The following is a 21239-nucleotide window of genomic DNA, read 5'->3' as shown; positions in this document are numbered from 1 at the left end:
ACTTTAGCATTTTTGTTTTTCAGTCTTTTTCTGCTTTAAAGATTATAACTGAATGGAAGCAAGTTCTAGAAAATTATTTTTTCAGAACAAAATTAACTCCCTGAAATTTGAACAATCCATTGGAAATTTCAAGTCACACAGCCAGCAACTCTACTGTTCTTTCTCTAGCTCCATGTAAAAATTTTGGCCAGATGCTGACATTGATATGCTAGGGTGGCTCTCAACAAGTCTGTCTCTGCCTAGGGAAAGGCAGAAATTTCCCTTACCTGCCTTTGCAATCAGCCAGATTTCCATCTGTTCTGCACACCTAAGCCACACAAGTCCATGAATGATTCAGCTTAGGCAAGGGGGAGAGGAGGAACAGGATTCACGTGCTTTTGTTGAGGAAGCCAGCTTATAACAATGAACTGTTTGCATTGTTTTGCCATACAAATGCAAATAGTGCAGAGGGATAAGCAATCTAACAGCTGGGACTAAGTAGCAATTGGATTTTAAGAGGTATATGGTAGGAACATAAGCTTACTTTCAATTTATATACCAATTTACTCACATAAAGGCTTGCTTGGAAAATTAGGACTTTTGCCTTTTAGAGGCAGTATGGTAGAGAACAATGCTCTTTGTCCATATTAAGGGATTGAACTAATCTTAAGTCAATTATACCAAAAGAGAACTTAAATATCTGTCTGAAAAAAGCTTCTAGAAGTGTCAAATAACTGAAGCTACATTACTGACTGCTGGTAACTAGAAACCTGCTTATATGACATTGGAGAAACAAGTCCAATTCTCAGTACATGGCATTACAAGACAAGAGTGGTTGGTGAGTATATAGTATATTTTTACAAGAAACACACAACTTGATTGCTTCCTTCAGTTAAAATTGTTGCTATGAGTATTTCTATTTTCATAAATTGCCAATTTTCCCCCACCAAATTTCCAGGTGGAAGAGCGATGCCCATTCGTGCATCAGGAAAAGAACACTATGTACTCTTGCTACTCACAGTGACAACTGGATTGCAAAAAACAAGAGCCTGGTTCAGAAATATGGCCAAGAGCAGCAATCACTTCAACCAACCCATGCCACTCAAAAGTGATGCACCTACTATAACTTCAGATTCCTTTAATATTCAAGAAATACAGATTAACTACAATGAACTAGCAAATTGAAAATCATAAAATACCTCACACATTCATTATCTTTACCTACACATACATAAAATGAAAGAGGTATTTTTGAAACATGTAGAATAAGCTACATCCCTTGTGATCTAGATGTTTCCATTCACTACACAAGTTGTTATTCACATAGTTGTTATGTTAAACTACATGTTTCAATAACATCACTAAATATCAAAAATTATTTACCTCTAATAAAACCATTCAATAATAAGATTTCATAGTATCACTTATAATGCTATAAAAAGGGTTTGCAAACAGTTGCACAAACTTAGTCCACTTTTCTTTGTGAGAAAAACTGGAACCCTCCTAGAGAACTTTGCAGTACTTCTACTCAACACTTTTACAAGTGGGAAAGCTTAAAAATATACAAGTTGTGCTGTACTTTGTAAGTGCACCAACTTCTCTAATTTCTACCAAATTCACCTCAACTACATGTCACAGCATATGCTGCAGTTGAGATAGCTACAATACACAGAGTATCACCATACAAGATCATGATGCCTCCACCCATACAGAATAACACCTTACCACTTCAGAAAGCTGCAAACACCCACCCTTCTTGTTCTTTAGCCCAACATTTTATACTCCCCATGTTCCTGCATTGCACCTGTGTGCCCTCTGCTCCCTTTGTGGTTGGTCAGTGCCCCTGGGCACTCCATGGCTCATGGCTGTCAATGCTGCTCACCTGCTGCTCACAGCTGTGCCCATTGGGGATGAGGCTGGGCTGCAGCCCCACCCCAATTACCACAAACTGTGTGCCTACAACTAAGTGCTTTTGGTCCTCCTAAGGCCTCCCCATAACACTTCATAAGCTGTTTTCCCTCACTGGCTAGTCTCCATTTGTGTATTCCCCTCCAATGCTACTGTAGTGACACAAATTTCTTTCCAAGTACCTTTCAATGTTACAGGGTAATGCACCACGTAATAAAGGAGGCATTAGGATAGCCATTTTTTACTTTCCTGTGTAAAAGGTTGGAGAGTTTTAAAGCACTTTTGAAGAACCACACAACACCATTCTTTCTGTCCTTTGACAGTCTGACACACTTGAATGCATCTTGGGATGAAACAGTAACAGCAGGCTCAGCTGGGTAGCAATTAGCTATCAGAGGAAGGTTGGAAGAACATCCACCTGCCCTATGACAGAGTCACACCAATGCCTTTAACCACATTTCAGATGATCACTGTCATGCTGGTCAGAAATAGATGTGGAAACTACTATTTAATTGATATTTTCTTCAATATGCAGGAAGAAAAAAAATGGTAGAGCACATTTTAGGTAGGTACAAAAAGAGGCTATAAGATAAAGTTTAAAATTCAGGATTTAAAGCAATATGTGTTTTTGCAAGCTACTGCTAGTAGCTGGTCGGAGCGCAGCAATTCATTACAAAGAACAGAAAGATAAACATGCTCTTCCACCGTTTCTCCACTGTGCCAGGCAAAATAATTTAATTTCATAGCATTTTGGTTTCAACTCCTGTCAAGGTTCATGTGAATCTTCTTTATGTACTGTGAACTGATGATAACCTCATTTCAGTGAACTCCATGAGCTACTGGGGGAAGCTGATCAAAGCTGATTGCTGTACATAATTTAAGATAATCAATCATCTAGGCCATTTTGGCAAATCAGGCTGTCACCAAGTGCATGACTAAGGCACACAGATTTGCTTCTTCATAAATTATCTCATTCCTACCATATACCACTTGACTGTTTAAAGTAAGCAGCAGAAGAATTATTTTTAGAATTTTTCTTAAGAATGTAATAAATACTTCTCTTCCATATTTGGGTCATTTTCCAACATGCAGCCGTTGTGCCATAAAAATGAAAACATCTCATATAATGACAACATTCTGGTCATTACTTTAGTTGAAATGGAAAAATACCAAATATTAGAATAATTTAAAAAGCAAATAAACTCCTGTCCCTTATTTTTTGACATCTTATCCGTTCTACCTACATAATTTTTCTATTCTTGCAAAAACGAAAGAATTTGGAAGTTTCCTCTGGAAATTAGTACTACTAAGTATGATCATTTCATTATGGTCATTTTAGCTAGTATTGTTACCATCAGTGATTAACAGGGTAAGATGAAGTGCAATTTGCTTATTGACTCAAAATGTGTTCATTTAACTTGAGTTAATACAGATTTGAGGGTATCAGCACACACCACTTCTAATACTTTCATTTCAGAGACCCTTGGAGATTCCATTCATGAAAGAGTAAGATAAAATATTGAAAGTCCCTACCTTCACCAGATGATCCTGAAAGGTCTATGATGACATACACTCTCCCTTCTGGCTCCAAGTCAATCTGCAATCAAGAAGAGAAAAAGAAAAAAAAAAATCATACTTAGAATGGCTCCCAAAGCAAGTGACTGCAGATGCAGGAAACCATAAGTTTCCAAACCTCTCAAATCCTGCACCAATAGAGCCTCCTTTTGCAAAGAGGTGTTGAGAACCCTGCAACCTCACTGGAATAAAAAAGAAGTGTGCACACTTGGAAAGTTTGAGCTCAGTGAATTTTACATTTCAAACATTTAATGTACTGTTCCAACATACATTTGCACCATTATTTTCAAGAAAGTCAAAAAGTGCCACAATTGAGCAACTTTTTTGCTGTTATTTATACTGAGCCCAGATATAGAAATGTGGAAAACAACACTGCGACAGCTAGACTGATTAGCTCTGGTCACAGAACGGGGGAAATGAACACACAGAGCTCATACAGCCGGTTAACACGTGTTTATAATACCCCTTTTGTGTCCCCACCCGGAGAAAGAAATACATGCTTTATCCTCTTTTTCTGAAACACAAAATTTGTTTATTTCTGCACCATTCTGGTGGATTTTAAGGAGTCTACCCATGAGGAGATCACTTTCACTCAGCATGAAATACAGGTGCTCAGTATCAAGCTGCTGTACTTCCAAGATATCACAGTCTATGAGAATAAGCTCCGGTTCAGGCACCACAAAGAAGAGCATATTACAGATCTTCCTGTATTTCATCACAAGTTTCATCAGCAAATCTAAATATTGCTGGATTTGAGCATCTTAACGGTACACAACAAATTAAAAACTATTTTTGCTGCCACACATCTCTGAAAAATAAAACTGTAACTAAAACATTATGTACTCAGTAGCTTCTGCTCCAACATAGCAGTTACTGTCACATGATTTCAGAGCCTGAGTGACGTGATGTTCTGTATGTCAATACTGTATTTTCAATCTGTTTTAGTAGGAAAACCACACAGGTAAGATTGCAAGGGACCTTGTGTGCCAGTGTCAGAACCCAGCAAATTCCTCTGGCTGCCCTGGAGGGCTCAAGCCCTGGGCACAGAGCCCCTGTGCCTTTGATTTAGCCCTTGGAAAAAACAATCACCAGCCTTATATGAAGAATTACAAGCCACAAAAGTTTAAGTAGAATGATAGTGAATTTATCACAGGGTGAAAAAATAGATTTTTGGGGGGATTTTTAGAATGGGGGTTCAGGGGGCAAGATGGAGGAATCTGAGCATGTCCAGCTTTTCTCCTTCTCCTTCTTGGCCTCCATCTTCTGCTGTGACGTTGGCACTTTTAGATTGGTTTAGAGTAGAAGCTCACTGTCTAACATAGGTGATAGGTATTGGAAAGTAATTGTAAATATTGTACACGTAGTTTTTAGTATAAAGACATAACACTGCCCGGGGGCAGGCTGAGTGCCTCTGACTGTCCTGCTGAGAGGACCTCGACTGGACAGGAGCAAAAATTTTATAGATAAGGAACAATAAACAACCTTGAGACCGAGAAATGAAGAGCTCTGACTCCTTCTTTGACCACTGGGCTGGGAAAAGAGTGAGTAAATGAGGGGACATGATGCAAGCTCCTCCTCCACTGAGCACTGTTCTCCAAGAGAGGGCTGGGAGAAGAGTTCACAGGTCCCGCTGATGTCATCGGAACAACGGATCAAGCAAATGATCTCAGCAGCTGTATTGTAAATAGACCAGGCAGGAAATAATGCTACCAAGGCCAGGGGTTGCTCAAGGGAGAGGAAAATGAAAGCGTGGGTGTCTGGTTTTTTATAAATAATAGTATTGAATATCCAAAAAAGTCATTTTTAACAATTCCTGAATTGTTAAAATTTTGGGGGAGTTTTTGGCTTTTTGTGTTTTGTTTTAAATAAAGCTGCTGATCTTGAAATACTGCTCCTCTCCCTTTGCCAGTTTTAAATAAGAAAAATATTAGAAGATCAGAAGCACAGGTGCATGAATAGACTTTGATGTCTATGCTGAGGGAGGCTTTTGAAAAACTGCTATAGCACTCAACAGATGGCTGTATTATAGACAGACATGTCTAATGCTCTGTTTGTATCAGCACTATACACTGTTTGCTTAAGCTTTCAGTAAAATACTTTATGCAGTTCAAATCCCAGAGTGCACGCACACGCATAAACCCCCAACATCATCCCCGCAGAACAATCAGGCATCTGGACGAGTTACTGACCACCATCACAAAATCTCAGCTCTGCCCCTTTAATTACAAACAGCATTGGAAGAAACTCAGGAAAAAGACTGGAGGCCTGAAACCAAGTTTCTATTACCCAGCAAGTGGACTATTTCAATTTACATTTTATTAGAAATGATGCTTAGTGACCTTGAATTGGAAATTTTGGTGATGCTCTAAGAAAAATGAACTATTTATAAAAGAAAGTCTTTTATAAAGAAAGCATGTTTCAGTGTTCATATGTTCAAATGCCAGTAAGAATGAAATGGACATATTCTTATTTTCAGATTTATGAAATACCCACATTTCATTTCAGTGACACTGACAGTCTTATCAGTCATATGAATTAGTAATTTTGCCAGAAGCCAGGAGCTCAGCTGACCCTACATACAAAATGAACACCCCAACAAAAGCAGAATCCCCTAGACTTAGAGGAACCCTTCTCTTCTTCTCAGGTCTTTCATGTATCAAGCCAAACAGAGGAAAAAGGGACCAATTTAATCTTAATTATTCATTAAAAATGTCTAATTTAATGCCTAGAAACATAACGGCATAAATACCTTCAAAATAGACTACTAGAATATGCATGTTTTTTCTTTTCAATCTGTGCATTAAGTTGTGCTTAGATTCTGCAATGTCACATTATAAATAAGTACCAAAATATGCATACAGCAGAATCCAAAGTTCCCATGTGTTTTTCACTGAATGCCATGAAAGCTATCACATGTGAAATGCCCTTAGCCACATGTAACCAGAAACATGAGGACTGGCCAAATTCAGCTGAATAGAACAGGCATCCTTGAAAGCAATGGAAATAGTCTGATCACAGCAATTCTGATTCTGACCCTTCTCTTTGACTAAAAATACTCTCTGAATGCAGCCTAGCTTTTATACGTGCAGAGAGAACTTATGAGGAGGCATCTAAAAAAGACATTACTGTTCAAAAGGAAACAGGAAACAAAGCAAGATGCAAACTAGGGATGGGACAGAGGAGTTGATACAAGAGCAGCTTTGCTGTAAGCAAAACACATTGCAAAATATGTGCCTTGCACACATACATCACATCTGCCACATGCAGCAAAAGATGCAACAACTGTGACTGAGCAAAATCTTTGATCACCAAAATATTTTACCTTCTTATTGACCCATGCTGTTGCTGTGACTTCTGTTGAAATACAGTTTTAGCATGTGCAAGCAACATTAATTAAAAAGGTAATTTAAACAGCTTCTATATTGCTCAAATAAGAACTGTGGCAGCATACTGAGATGAGTACAATCATTGCTGGAAAGCAGCACAGATAATCAAAAACTCCAGGCCTGAATAAAACCTATTAGTAGCCTGTTTCAGGGAACAAAATGCAACCATCCATAAAACCAGACATACTTTCAGAGGAAAAAACCCATGTTGAAACCAAGGCCAAGCTTAGCATATTGAAGGCATTTATACAGTTTCACAGTCATTAATGGATTTTATTTTCAACACCCTTCTGAGACAGTTCCCCATATGCAAAATGGGATACTCCCAAAGGCACAAGCTAGACTAAATGACTTTCTGGCAAGTAATACAAGAAGCCTATGGTTAAACAAGAGCTGAACTCTGGTCTCTGGAGGCCCAGACTGCCCACTGGACCATTCCTCCTTTCCTCAGTTAGGCTTCACTTTGTCCAGCAATCCTGTCTTCCAGCAGTATCAAACACTACCAAGAACTTTTTTTCCCTCTTTTTTATACAGCCTTAATGGGAACATATCTAGGAAGCAATTTCTTTTTCATTCAGATAATCCTCATCAATAAAAACAATACCAAACAAAGTTTGCTGAAATATTTGTCTGCAGCATTTTCAATGGATCATAAATCTTCAGTAACCTGGAGCAACAGCATAAACCTAAATGGACTGTATAAGCCATAGAAAGAATTAAATCATAAAACCTGCTTTGCACCTCTTCTTGTGATGTTCTAGGATTATCTGATATTTGGGTAGCTTAAAGCATAAACCTCCAAGCACATGATCTGTCACTGCAGATGGTTATTTGATTCATGTCAGACCTGGGAAGTCAGGATGGTTTAACCCTTCCTGAGTGCAGCATAACAAAGTTTCTTGTTGAACACACAACTTCCCTGAAAGAAGAAGGGAAGAGATTGTGCTTAAATTGTTGATAGCTGGAAAGGCTGAAGGGGGTGGTTCCTCTGTCTGTTGTTTTTAGAGGTATTTGCCAATTTTGCTAAATATTATTTCCATGTAAATGCATATGAAAATCAGAACAGTTATAATTTAACAGAAAATTACTGGAAAGTCTGTGCTGTTCTTTTGCTCTTTAGCCACAGGATTTTTGTGATTCAATTTAAACAGTTAATAGAGTACCTATTTTAACTTATTTGATAGAAAATAGAACATTAACAGTGATACTTTTCAATACAGCCAAAATGACTGCAGCTCAAATAATTAAAAACCTTTTAAACTCACAATGATTACTGTAATGGAAGCAAACTCCTGACCAAAGGAGCAGCCAGATGTATGATTAAAGTTGTAAACTTGTCCCACCATTTACACCTGAATCCCTATCATGCTCATCTGAAATGATCAGGTTTGCATAAGCTCCATAAGGTCAGCAAAATAGCTGAGCAAATGTTATTTATTAATAGTATCTGAAAATTAAGAATTTTACACATTACATCATTAATTACAGGAGTAAACTTGACTTTCAAAAGAAATTACTCAGAAAACATACTGAGAAAACTTCCTTAGAATGTCCATGTACCTCCTTGATGTTTTTCACCCCACAGCCTCTTGCTCTTCTGGCAAAGGCAGCAGGAAAATTTGGAGCCAGTGTACTGCTACAATGTTCACAAATCTGCCTTTCATTATGAACATTACATATTTGATTATTATAATTAGAGAGAAACTTAACACAGCTTGACGCATTGTAATTGACCACAATGATATACATAAAGGTTCAGAAATTCTGGCCACAGGGGATTCTATCAATTATTTACTCATACTCAAAAGTCAACAAAGAAACATCAAACATCTTGCATGACCTACAGAAAACATCAAACACTTTTCAGTGCCAGACACATGCACTGACATAATACAGAGCAGCAGCAGCCAGGGAGAAACAAGATTCAGATGAAATAACCCACAGTATTCAGAAACCAATTCTAAAACAAGAATCCTTCCATTACTTAATAAGGCATATAGTGATGTTTAGTTGTTGTGTCCTGAATCACATGTGATATGGCCTTGGTCTTTCATGATCTGTTGTGCCCCGGGCCTCCCAGACTCCAAAGAAGATGCATTTTTGAACGCATAGTGACGCATGCACATGTATTTGAGCACAGGCACATCTGCACTGTCAGAAGTAACATATTCATTTTTATGCATTAGAAGGACCAACAATGTTTACAGACCACAGTGCTGAGGCTAGGGTCTTCAGGGCTCATTTTCTTGTAGAACCCAGAAAGTGAATCTGGACAATTGGCTCTATGTACATGGAACAGACAGCAGAGCAGCACAAACAACTGCAAAGGCATCAAGCAGCATGACCACAGCAGGGTCACTGCATGAAACCAAGGGTCTGACTCCATGATCAGAAGCAAGGAAGATGTTATTTTTACTTCTTTGAAAGCTTCAGAAGGTGGAGACTATGTACAAGGTATTACCTTTTATTCCAGTATTCAAGAATTATACGGCAAACTGGTTAGAGTTTCTAAACACCTACAATCACAATTCATGAGGAAGGGAAATGAATCAATGAGAGAGAAATCTCTTCATGAGCAGAAAAACAAGTAATGACCTTAAGAGATAAGGCTGCCTAGACTAACTATTCCATGATACGGAATATCATGACTTGCATGTGAACATGTCAATGGAAACTCACTAGCATGAGTGTCCCAGACACAAGCGTGTGCTACTTGTTGCTTTAATTAGCCCAGTACAGTTACTCTGATGATGAAAATGTATCTCATTATTAAGCCTTATGAAGACAGGGGAATAAGCCAAGGTAATGTAGTATTTTTTCACTGTACTAAAACTGTATCTACACTAGAAATGGAGGTGGCATTATTTTAGCAATGGTAAGAAGGATAATATACCAAGAACCTACACAAGCCCAGAGACAACGTGAGGTATAATGTGTACAAGTTAGGTTTGGCTGAGCAACGCCCAACTAGACTTTTTGAGTGAACAGACAGACAAACCACCTACTGAACAAAAGCCTGCATAAAGCCATTCTCTTGAAACATGTGCTAAATGTATTTCAAGAAAGAAAAGAAACTCTTCAGAGCAAAACCACTTTCCCAAACAGATGGTTATTTGATTTAAGAATAAGGGAATTGCATTGTGTGGGGGGAATTGCATTGTGTGGCAAGATCTGACCTGTAATTTCATCACAACGCTTTTCAAAATGTATTTCTTAATGCACTAGTGCAGTGGCACTCTCCAAACCACAGGGAAATAATTAACTGTCACAAAGTATTTAAAACATGCTCGTTGCCTTGGCTTAGGGCATTTTTTAAAGTCATGCTACAGAGCTGCAACCAGAAGGGAAGTTACCTTACACCCAGCAATAAAACACAGAGCAGGGTGGCAGGGCTGCCAGCACGCAGTCGTTAGCCAATTACTACATATTAAAAACTGATAAAGGCTATCAAATTATCTTACCACAGTACAATTTCAGACAACCACTTGCTCATATGCCAAAGCCAAACTCATAGAAACTCATAGGTGTTACATTTGTTCAGTCTCAGGAATCACCTAAACATGATGGTATGTGGAGCTTTTCAAAAATTACTTTAACCAGATATTTGGAGTTTTCCTAAATTACAATAACAGTTCCTCTGAGTAGACAACTTTTTAACGCTTTGCACAACCGTCATGAAATATGTGTTTGTATAAAAGCAAGTACATGGATTGACTGGCAATTTGTCCTGGCCACATAAAATTGTTTTGGTGGACTGCATACTTTTTTCCTTAATTCCTTAAGTAATTCTCACAGCTCCTTATATCCTTTAAGCAAGAATTTTTGCCTGAAGACTTACAGATTAAGATACAAAAGCAACATTACATATTTCCTGTAAAGATATATTTCTTCTCTTTATTGTCAAAACACTCCTTTCTTGCATTCTCCTGCCAAATATACCCTGGGAAGTCAAGGTACTTATACAGTAGGCAATATCCACATAGCATTTCTGTCCAAAGAATAAAGGAAATAGCTGTGCTGATTTTCAGATCTTAAATCAGGAAAATTAACAGCTGGAAGATCCAAAAATTCAGTGTAACATATTCATTTTTGGTGTATTAGGTATCAATTAAAATTCTTCCTAAACAAGATAAAACAATCTTCAAAGACAGGATATAAGTAGTCCTAGGAAATGGGGATATTAGATAATAAGTTGCCCTTCAGTTTTTCTCTTGTTATTCCTATTCTAATCCTCTGTAAAAAAAAAAAAAAAAAAAAAAAAAAAAAAAAGCAAACAAAAAACCAAAACCAAATGAAATAAACAAGCAAAACCAAACCAAACCAAAAAAATAAATAAAACCACCCCAACAACATCCAAAAAAAACCAAACAAACAACCAAAAAAAACCACCACAACCAAAAAAAAACCCTGAAAGCCCACAATATTAGACAACTCTGGAACTTGCCTATGAATCAACTGTGTTTCAAACCAAAGGTCAGGAACATCGATGACACCTGGTTTGAGTAAAGCTTTCATCTGCCTTAGAGCAAAGATCTTCCCAGATATTAGAAAATAAATAAAGATTACATGAACCTCAGCCCAAACTAGGCAGATACTTCAGAACTCACTTCTCAGACCATTCCACAAGAGGTTCACATTTCCAGCCTCTCAAACACTACGGTGCAATACCTGTCAGGAACTTTTGAGAGAAGTCCAAATGAACTTAGAGTCTTCCACGGGCCAAGAATGCAGCAGGGAGCTGAATCCACTTCAGTTCAGCTCTAGCTCAGGCTCACTTATAAGTAGAGCTGTGCTGGCTTTGTTTCAGTGAGCAACAAAACTCACATCTAGGTTTTGTTTCAATTAAAAACCCCGGAACATTAAAACAACCACTGCTGTTTATGGGTGAGAATTCAGTTCAGGTCCCTGGGAAGAAAGGAGAAAGGCCTTTCTTATCTGGAAGGCAAGCACATTAAATGTACTCTCCATCTGCATTCACCACAGAAATTAATCCTCCATTAGGAAGTAAACAGCTTGAATCAATATGCTGCAAATGGACAAACTGTACTTCAGTGACACTTGCTGGAACTTTTAAGCAGCTTGTTGATGTGCAGCACCAGCATCAGCTGCAAGCCAGAGTGCATCAGCAGAGAGAAATAAAACTCCCCTCTCTTGCCAAGTTGATACAGATATGAATGAGACTCCCTCTCTCCACAACCCTCAACTAAAGTGGCTGAAACTACAGAATATGCAATTAGGATAGCTCTAGGGTGTGCCCAGAGGTGCCTATGATCTCAGAAACTGCCTATGAAGGAGACTAAGTTCTTTCCCTCAAATTCCCAGAAAATGAAAAATATCTTATTTTTAAAAAATGCCTCTAAAAGCTATAAAGACTTCCCTGAAAATCACCCAGTATCCAAACTCCTCCTCTATCTGTGCAAAACTGGACATTTAACATGACAAAATCCCTGACCTCCTTTGCAGTTTACCTTAGTGTACCTTTCATGAAATTTGGCTGGTGATCAACTTGTCAGCACTGTGCCACCACACACAGTGATTGACTCGAGTTTTTTGTTTCAAGTCTCACCTTGGCACCCAAAGCCAAAGCAGAAGCTCACAGGGCTGGGCTCTTTGACCCACCCAGATGGTAAAACTGCTCCGAGGCAGTGCCTAAGTGGGGCAGCTCTGGGGACCACCACTAGGCAAGAAACAAAGATCTACTTCAAGAGTGCAGAACTAAAGAAAGCTGCAGAGATAAAATAATGCAGGGTTTGAAATGTCTTCAGTTAAAAACTACATGTGAATGAGAAGAATAAAGGATGTAGAGAAGGAGACACAGGAACATGCAGAGACAAAAAATTATATATACAGCTCAGAAGTAGCATGAAGTTGTCATGAGGAAACAAAAGGAAGTAAAATGATTTTTCAAAAACAAAGCTAAGCTAAAATTACTATAAAGTCATTCTAACAGTTTTCTTTTGAAAATATTAACCTCTTTAAACCTCCTTCTTAAATCTGAGAATGCTTCTTGTTCCTATCTCAATGCTTCCTGTTACTGTCCTGCTACATCAGAAGACACAGCTTTGTCCCAAACATAAGGGGTAATCTTTTGAAAAGTAATAAATAAGTTTAAACCACGTTTTTGATCAAGACAACAAAACCATGCTGACTGACTTAAGAGGTTTTATTATTCATCCAGGGAGTTGAAAGCTTGTCATTTGTTAACATAAAATGTTTCTGTTCAGTTATCCTTGCAATTGATAATTTTAGTAACTTTAAAAAATGTGTCTCCTACTTTGCCATTCAGGTTCACTACAGATACATCTCTATTTTCAAGGTAAGAAACTGAAAAGCAAAGAGGGAATAGTTACCTTACAGAATTATCTAAATTTGGGTAAGAAAGAAAAGGAGGTTGCAAAAACATAATGAAAATATTTGTTTCCCAGTTACAAAAAAAATCCTCCACCAAAGACAAAGATGTAAGCATAAATACACAAGGTTTAAAAATTACAAATCAACATTCTTCTGCTGGGTTATGAAGATGGAAGGAAAAAGTATGTTCTACACAAATATTCTCCATGTCCTTTCACATATGTATCTGTAGCTTGATTTTCTTTACAACAAACACTGACATCATAATAAACAAACACCTCATGATATACAAACCACAATGTTATACAGAATTGGCATCAAGTATTTAAACAAAAGTATCCTTGCTGGAAGCATCTCTCCTACTTACAGCCTGTCAAGAATTGCATTGATTCAGAGACTTTGATCAAGGTTAAGTTCGACAGAAATTTGAAAGCAGAAAACAGAAGTAAAGAAAACAAAATACAAGCTTCTTGCAAAACTATCATTGCTCTTTTTTTTTTCTTTTTAGTATCTTCCTAAATGCTTGTTTAGCTTAGAATGAAAGCCTTCATTTTGCCCTCACACTCTGTGGCACAAGCAGGAATTGCAGAAAGTGGCTGCTGTGCAGGTCAGTTCATCCTTTCCGGCACCGAGCACACGCAGGAGCCCCAGGGCAGGTTTAAGTAAGGATGTCTGCAACAGTGTGGGAACTGAATGCACCTCTCAAGTCTCAGTTCAATATCTAAACAGAAAGATCATTGCTGTTTTCTAAGGGAAAATGGTATTTCTAACATCTTGTAAAAAATAAGAATTGTGCCAGTAAATGTGGCAGTTTAAAGCAAACAAAATTAGTCATATTAGATATGCACAATTATGCAATCTCCCCCCAAAAAATAAAATCAAGAATAGCACTAAAATACTGAAGTTTCTTGGACAACTACCCAGAATTGAGAAAAAATGCCTCAAAAATTTGAAAGAAAATGTAACCCCAAATGCTATCTTATGTGCCTTTCTAAAAAAATTGCCAGAGGAACTAAAAAATTAATTTCTATAAGAAAACATCATTAAGACATTCTCTATTTGGTTCTACTTTTCCCCGTGTTTAGAAAGTATCACAATAAGATCTTTACATACCATTTCATAATGTTGAGGGGTTTTTTCCAACATAGTTTTTGTGTTGCTCTGATATTTTATCCTCTGTTTAATCATCAGATTAGAAAGATTAATGAAGCTAATTCTGTTAACAAAATGGCTATCCTGAGGACTACAATTATCTGTGATTCACTTGGACTTCCTCTGCAGCTTTAGCCATAACAAACCCAGAGCAGCTCCAGGATTCCTCAGATGTCAGCTAGAGAACACTTTGTTTAAAGAACAGCTAAACAGAACACTGATATAGTTTGTTCTACTCATGTTTAAATGCAGAAAAGAAAACCAAGTAAAATAAAATTCAGTAGCTTTTACACACACTGCCAGGCTACCTATATTGCACGAAACAGATAGGCCAGAATGCAACATCTTGAATACAGAGACTACAGAAAAGGAAATGGCAAAAATAGCCACTGCTATTATTATGGTTCCTGAAAAGTTAGACAGCACAGTCCACCAGCCAGAAGTGGCACACCAGGAATAGATATATCTTCAAAATTCCCTAGGAAAAAGATGTGTTCTGGTGCATGTGGCATTAAGTGGCATTTTTCTTTAGCATTTCTTTTCATTTACTGCAGAGCTTTAAACAGAATTACGTGTGGAGTTCTCGTTAGTTAGATACGAGTTTGACATGAAAAATGATGCCTGTTAAACCTTTTAAAAATCTCATTTTTTCAGATATACAGAAAATTTTCCAGTATCTCCTGGATTTAGAAAAAAAATTAAAAACCAAAAAATAACAATAAAAAAAAACCCCATCCCTGAGACTTAGTCTTTCTTGTATTGTAGGGATTTGGATGTTCCTCTTTTAGTCCATGAGGAAACAGGAAGCGCAGAGTCATTTACGGTTTTGTTCTTAGAAAAAATTATAATTCAAAGCCTTCAAACCCATTTAGGGCGGAGAGGGTTGGGTTGGTTTGGTTTTTTGTTTTTTTTTTTTTCTTTTTTTTCTTTTCAGTGATGAATACAAGAGCATTCGCTATTCAGATTTGAGTAATTTCTTTGCAAGAGCTCAAGTTAGATTTCATGCAGCCTGATAGAGCTCCTGGAACTTGACTCAAGGTAGCTGAATAATTCTTGTTCATTTAGCTCTTAAAATTTAGTTCCAAATGCATAAGAACTATCCAGTTCTGCTAATGGAAGGCACAGCATGATGCCCACTTACTCTTGCATTGAACCAAGTAAGCAGAGCTAGGCTAACATCTGTCTTCCAAGAAAGGCTTTCAGTCTTTTCTGAACAATATCTAGGGATGAGGTATCTGCTAAATCCTTTGCTAACTGATTTCATCAATTTATCAATCAATTCAATTTCATCAATTTATCTTTCAATTTAATGTGAAAGAAAATGTGTGCTATCCTGCCCATTTTAATCTGCCTGGATACCCCTCAGTTCTTGTACCCTTTTGAGACTAAAAAGCTCCTTATTTTTTTAATAGTACTTTGCATAGCCAAATTAAGTAACCTCCCATTGTTCTTTTTATTTAAAGTAAATCAGTGAGCTCAGAGTCTCTGAATTCCTCCAATATATGAATGCTTTCAGAAATCCTACTGTGAGGTCTGCTGTTGACTTGCTGGGTCACCCTGGGCAACAAATTTTATTCACCCTCCATGTGCCTATTTCACCTTCTATTATTAGTCTTTATTTAGAGTACAAATTCTTAAAAGTTCAGGCTCTCTTTAATACATTTGTGCAATTAGGCCCTCATGTTTTTACCATTATGTACACTGGGGTTTGCAGGTTCTAAGCATGCTGCCATGCTAAAAACCTGAACTGTTAAACCTCCTAGGAGTAATCAAGCATTGGTGCAGCCCAGTGACAGCCCTGCACCTCAATCTGCTATGGGGCACCCATCTCTTCCTGCAAAGCATGCAACCTTATCACTTGACTTAGAAAAAAATTTCCATTTGGGGTTTGCAGCGTGAGGCTTAGCAATTCTAATTCCACACAGAGAGGGCAGAGAAAGGACTTGCAGCAGGTCTATCTGGCCTTCAGTACACTTTTTTCCTTCAATTTCCAACCAGTTTTTAAAATGTCGACCACCCATAATCCTCCCATGTGCAGCCTACAGAAGAAGGAGGAATAATTTCACACCTGGGGGAAGTGCCATGGAAAATCTGTCAGCTGTAGCAAGGGTGGAGGCAGGCAGGAGAGGCTTCCTCAGGAATGGATCTAAGTTTTGGATACTCTTGTTCCTCATTCCTCCATGACTGGCCTACAATTTTCATCAGTTATATCCCACACAGCTTGCAGAACTCTCTGCCTTGGACAACCCTATCACCAAAACTTAGCTGTAACCAGGTTTGCTTCAAAATTCTCAAAGCATTCTTATCTGAGAAAAACTTAAGAAGTGATCTGAAATGGGAACTACATACTTAAAATTTTCTTTAAAAGTACAGAAACAGTTCCCAAAGATTTGCTTGACCACAGTGACAGCACTAGTCCCTTTAGCCCAGAGACTTTAAGGACAAAAGAGGTGGGAAAGTTACCTGTGTTTTGGGGAGGAAAGTTTTTGTGGGGGTTTGGGGGTGGAGATAAGGGAAGAAAGTGAGGGTAGTGGTTGTTTGGCTTTGAGTGTTTTTGTTCTGCCCCCCTTCCCTGTTTTTTTTAGTGCAGTGTATTTTCCTTGTGAGTAATTGAGATAAAAATGATTAATGCACAAATATGACCTGGTTTACCATCTGGAACACCCCTTTAAGTAAGGTTTTTTTGGGGAATCCAGTAGATGTTTGTGATGTCTGTGTAATATTCCAGAGTAAGAGAGTTGGACTGCTTTCATTCCTGATTCCCTGACCGTGTCCTATCTGTTGCTTGTGGCATGTTGCAGTTTAAACTTCCCCAGGAATCTACACAGTTTCTCTTTTGGATTGTTTCAGATTTTGTTCTCTGCAAAGCAGCCAACTTTAAAAGTGCCTTCAATTTCTCCTATTTCCAAACCACTCCTCCATCAAGGAAAAAGGCTTCCTCTCTAAAAATTCAATGTACATATACATATTGTAATATGCAGAGTAATAAAGTTGCTAACTATTGAATTTAGATATGCAGCAGGATCCAGTAATGATGAAAGGATGACAATGTCAGCATTCTCAGAATCTGGCTCAAATAGTACTTGGTATTCAGCCATGAAGATGTGACTAATTCTCAAGAATCTGGTCGTTTTTCTTATATTAGCCTTAGAAAAAAATAACAATAAGAGATTATGCATCTTTGGAATTGCGTTCAGAACACAACCAATTTAGCAGCATTTTCCATACTCCTGAGGAATTGCTGGGGAAAAAATGCAAAAGTTGTTTTACTGTTAAAATTGCTTTAAGATCATTGGTTAACCCTTTGTTTTTTTTTAATTTTGTGAAAACCCTATAAAAATCAGGTTAAATCTGAACTGTGACCTGTTGTCATTTTCATCTCAGATCATTTAGAAAGAAAATTTTTTCATGAACAGTCACCACAGTAAAACCTGAAACATTACCAGGTTATTTTAGAAAGCATTTTTAAAAATGCTTTCGTGGCATTTTTCCCAGTTCAGGATAAAGGTGAGCACTGAACTCTGGCATTGAGAGCCGTCACTCCTGAGACAGCCAGGATCCTCCAGGCATCCAAGGGGCATCTCTACAACAGGTATACCCCAAAACACTCTACAGGCAAGCAGAAGGCACAGCCTGGCAGCCACACTGCACTCTGCTGATGCTCCTCACCCCTGAACCCTTCACTCCTCAGCAAATTGCAGAATTTAATGCAGACAGAGGCAGCTTTTCTGACTGCTGCAGGAGATTTAGCACAATGCAAGGGAACTCTTCTCTTCTCTTCACTTAGTTCTCACTGCATGAACAATATCAAAGGAAGGAACTGGACCTCTCTGACTCAGCAAAGTGTAAACTGAAGACCAGACTAGTTTACTTGAATTTATTTTGTTACCATTTAAATGGGATGAGGTTTCCATCCGCCTTTCAGAATTTGTTATAAAATAAGCAGTGAAAACCACAAGCAGCAGCAAACATGATAGCATTAAAAACAACGGAGAGAGACCAGTGCTCTGACCCCATGGATATTGCACAGCTCTTACAAGCCTGAGCAGGCAATTTGGCAAGAAAAACCAATATTGGAATAAAGGACAATACTCACCAAAACTCAGTTTGCAGCATTTTGAGAACTGGCATTTTATCTATAGAACCATCAGTTCTCAAGGACTCTTTCCAGGTACAAAATTAACCAACAATGGATGAATCAATATTTCATTCAGAATTATTTTCATAATGTGCGACTTTGATTTTATAACTGTGAACCAAAGCACATTTTAAAAACATTATTCTATATTAGTTACATGCTGGAAATTACAGTTAATTCTGAGAGTTGAAGAAACAGCAGCTCATTCTGGGACTCACAGTCCAATTAACTGATTTTAGAGCAACAACTACTTCTGATACCTCCTACTCTGACTCTTGAATTCCTATTTTGTCATAGCTTTTTAGAGAAACTTGAGCAGTTATGTGAAAAGGTATTTTTACACCAAAATATTTCAGCAGCTAAGCATAAAATTTATTACATTTAATTATCACTAAAATTTGTTATTTTCTATAAAATTACTGAATATCACATTTGCTGAGAGCTTTAAATCACTGTTATTTCTGCACTATGTAAATAACAGTGTTTTACTTATGGAGCAATTTAAAATGGCAATACAAAATAAATACAAGCAAGGATTCCTTGTCCTATGGCTAAGCAAGCAGAGCAAACATCAAACTGAACTTGCTTTGCTCTCACCCATTTATCTTTCTTGCACTTCCCCTTACTTTGTACATGAATCAGGACAAGCACGGAGTTCACACTGCAAACATTTCCAAAAACACTCGAGTTTAACGGCAGACAAGAGCTCTTGGGAAGGATCATGCACTGGAACACAGGCAGTTTATGGCAGGGCTTCCCTCCACACCAAGGTGACCACAAAGTTCCATCAGGGAAGGGAGAACTGAAAACTACTGAAACTTTCGCTCTGTAGACAGCAGGTCCTTCCAGGGAACTTTGAGATACTTGAAATTGAAAGACAGTTTTGAAGAGCACAGCAACGGCAGTGGGCTTACTTGGCTGCAGTCTGGAAGTGATGACTAAGTCAATCTTTAGTAATAAAGCAACTTAACTTCAAAGATATTTCAAAGATAGTGAGCTGTCCTAAACCTACCTAACTACCAAACCTCCCACTGACTGCAGATTGTATCAGACTGCTGTCAGTGACTCTGACTCTCTCACAGATGGTTCTTGCAAACCGAAGTTCAAAAAGCATCCAAATAATGTCTGAGCTTGAGCATCCAAAGGCTCAAAATAAGAAAAAAAACCACCCCAAGAAAATCTGTCAGACCTCAAGGCTCCATGTTTACTAGTGACATATTTTGGGAGAGACAGAATGAAATTAAGCCCTGACACAATGTTTTATTTCTCTCCCCTAAATCATCTCCCTCTCATGACCACTTCTACTGCTACAGAAATGCTGCACGAAAAGAGATGCAGCTGATAAAAGCAGAATGAAAGACTGGCTTACTCCAGAAAAGGACATGTGGTCTCTGAGAAATCAGACATATAACAGAAAAACCATCCAGTTATATATCTTATAGTTACTCACCTCAAAAATATCTGCCACAATAAATACAGTTATGAGTATGCCCTTGCTTTTCTTCTTTCTTGTTCCACTGTTTGTGGTGCACTGACTTTACCAACTGTCACTAAATCCATGACACAAAAATAGAGATGCCCATGCAATGGATACTTTCATCCCCCAAGTTTATTACGAACCACACACAGTTGTCTCTGGAAAGCAGCCTCAGAAGAATACAGAGGAGGTTTCAAAAGAGGGGAACTTCAGCAGGAAAGCTGAATTAAGTCCTATTTTAAGCTTGACAGCATCTTTAACATTGTTCCACAACAATCTTTAATATTGTTCCAAATACTGCCAGGCATAAATTTGTAAGGGAAAAAAACACACAATAATTTTCCTTTTAAATTTTTTAGTTTTATCAAACTCAAAAAAGGAAGGTCTCAGCAGACCTCTGCCTGAGTGTGGCATTGCAAACCTAAGGCTTGATCAATTCTTTACTCCTTCCACAGTTGTATGTATCGTACAAATGCTGACAATAAAATACCTTGGAGCTAAAAATGAATTGACATACTAATACAAAGTCTGCAAAGCAAGTTAAAAGTGAGGATTCCTACTTTCTACTTGAAGAAAGCAAGATACTGAGCAGAGATATAAGCTTTGGTTTGTACAAACTGCATAACCCCCTTCAAGTCCACAAATCTCTATCTGAAAAATTAATCCAGTTTTAGCTTATGGAAATTAATCCCGATTTAGCTTATATTTCCTACTTTAAAAACAGTGTACACAAACATGATTTTTTTTAAACTCCTCTAAGTTAGATAAAACATAAATAAAGTTCCCACATAGAATAATCTTCAGAAATAATTTCCAAAGTGGAAAAACACTGCTATTCTATGGGAGAATAAGGACTGAAGAAGGGGAAAGCACTCAAAAGTGCATGCAGAAGTAACATCCCACTTTGCTGTTATTTTCAGTTTTGCTCCCTTCTTGGAAATGCTTCAACTTTAAGGGTAAAATAACCAACCCTTAACTTCTATGCTTTCAAGAAGCAGCTTTGTACACTGAATCACAAACTTGAACAGAGTGTTAGTAGCTCAGTGTTATCTGGGACCTAAGGAATGCCCAGAGGTGTTCAGAGACCACTGGCAGCCCCCAAGACCCCAACTCCTGCTGAATAAATTGGGCATTCAGCATTGCTACTGGATGTCTTTGCAGCCTGCACGCAGGGCAGAAAGGACTTCTCACAAAGTTCTGTTATTCTCCCAACACAAGAGCAAATTCAAATGGAGCACACAGGATGAGCAAATGAAAATAAGTAACACAGATG

General features: G+C 37.9%; 1 protein-coding gene across 1 annotated transcript in view; it reads right to left on the bottom strand.

Moving 5' to 3' along the window:
* Positions 1-21239, bottom strand: part of PRKCE (protein kinase C epsilon) — a 287171-nt gene that overhangs the window by 184205 nt on the left and 81727 nt on the right. The window contains exon 2 of the mRNA XM_059467747.1: positions 3421-3484. Within this exon, the coding sequence (XP_059323730.1) occupies positions 3421-3484 (64 nt within the window). The remainder of the gene's footprint in view (positions 1-3420; positions 3485-21239) is intronic.

Source organism: Ammospiza nelsoni, chromosome 3, assembly GCF_027579445.1.
Source record: "Ammospiza nelsoni isolate bAmmNel1 chromosome 3, bAmmNel1.pri, whole genome shotgun sequence".
Taxonomy (NCBI): domain Eukaryota; kingdom Metazoa; phylum Chordata; class Aves; order Passeriformes; family Passerellidae; genus Ammospiza; species Ammospiza nelsoni.
This window is presented reverse-complemented; position numbering and strand designations above follow the sequence as displayed.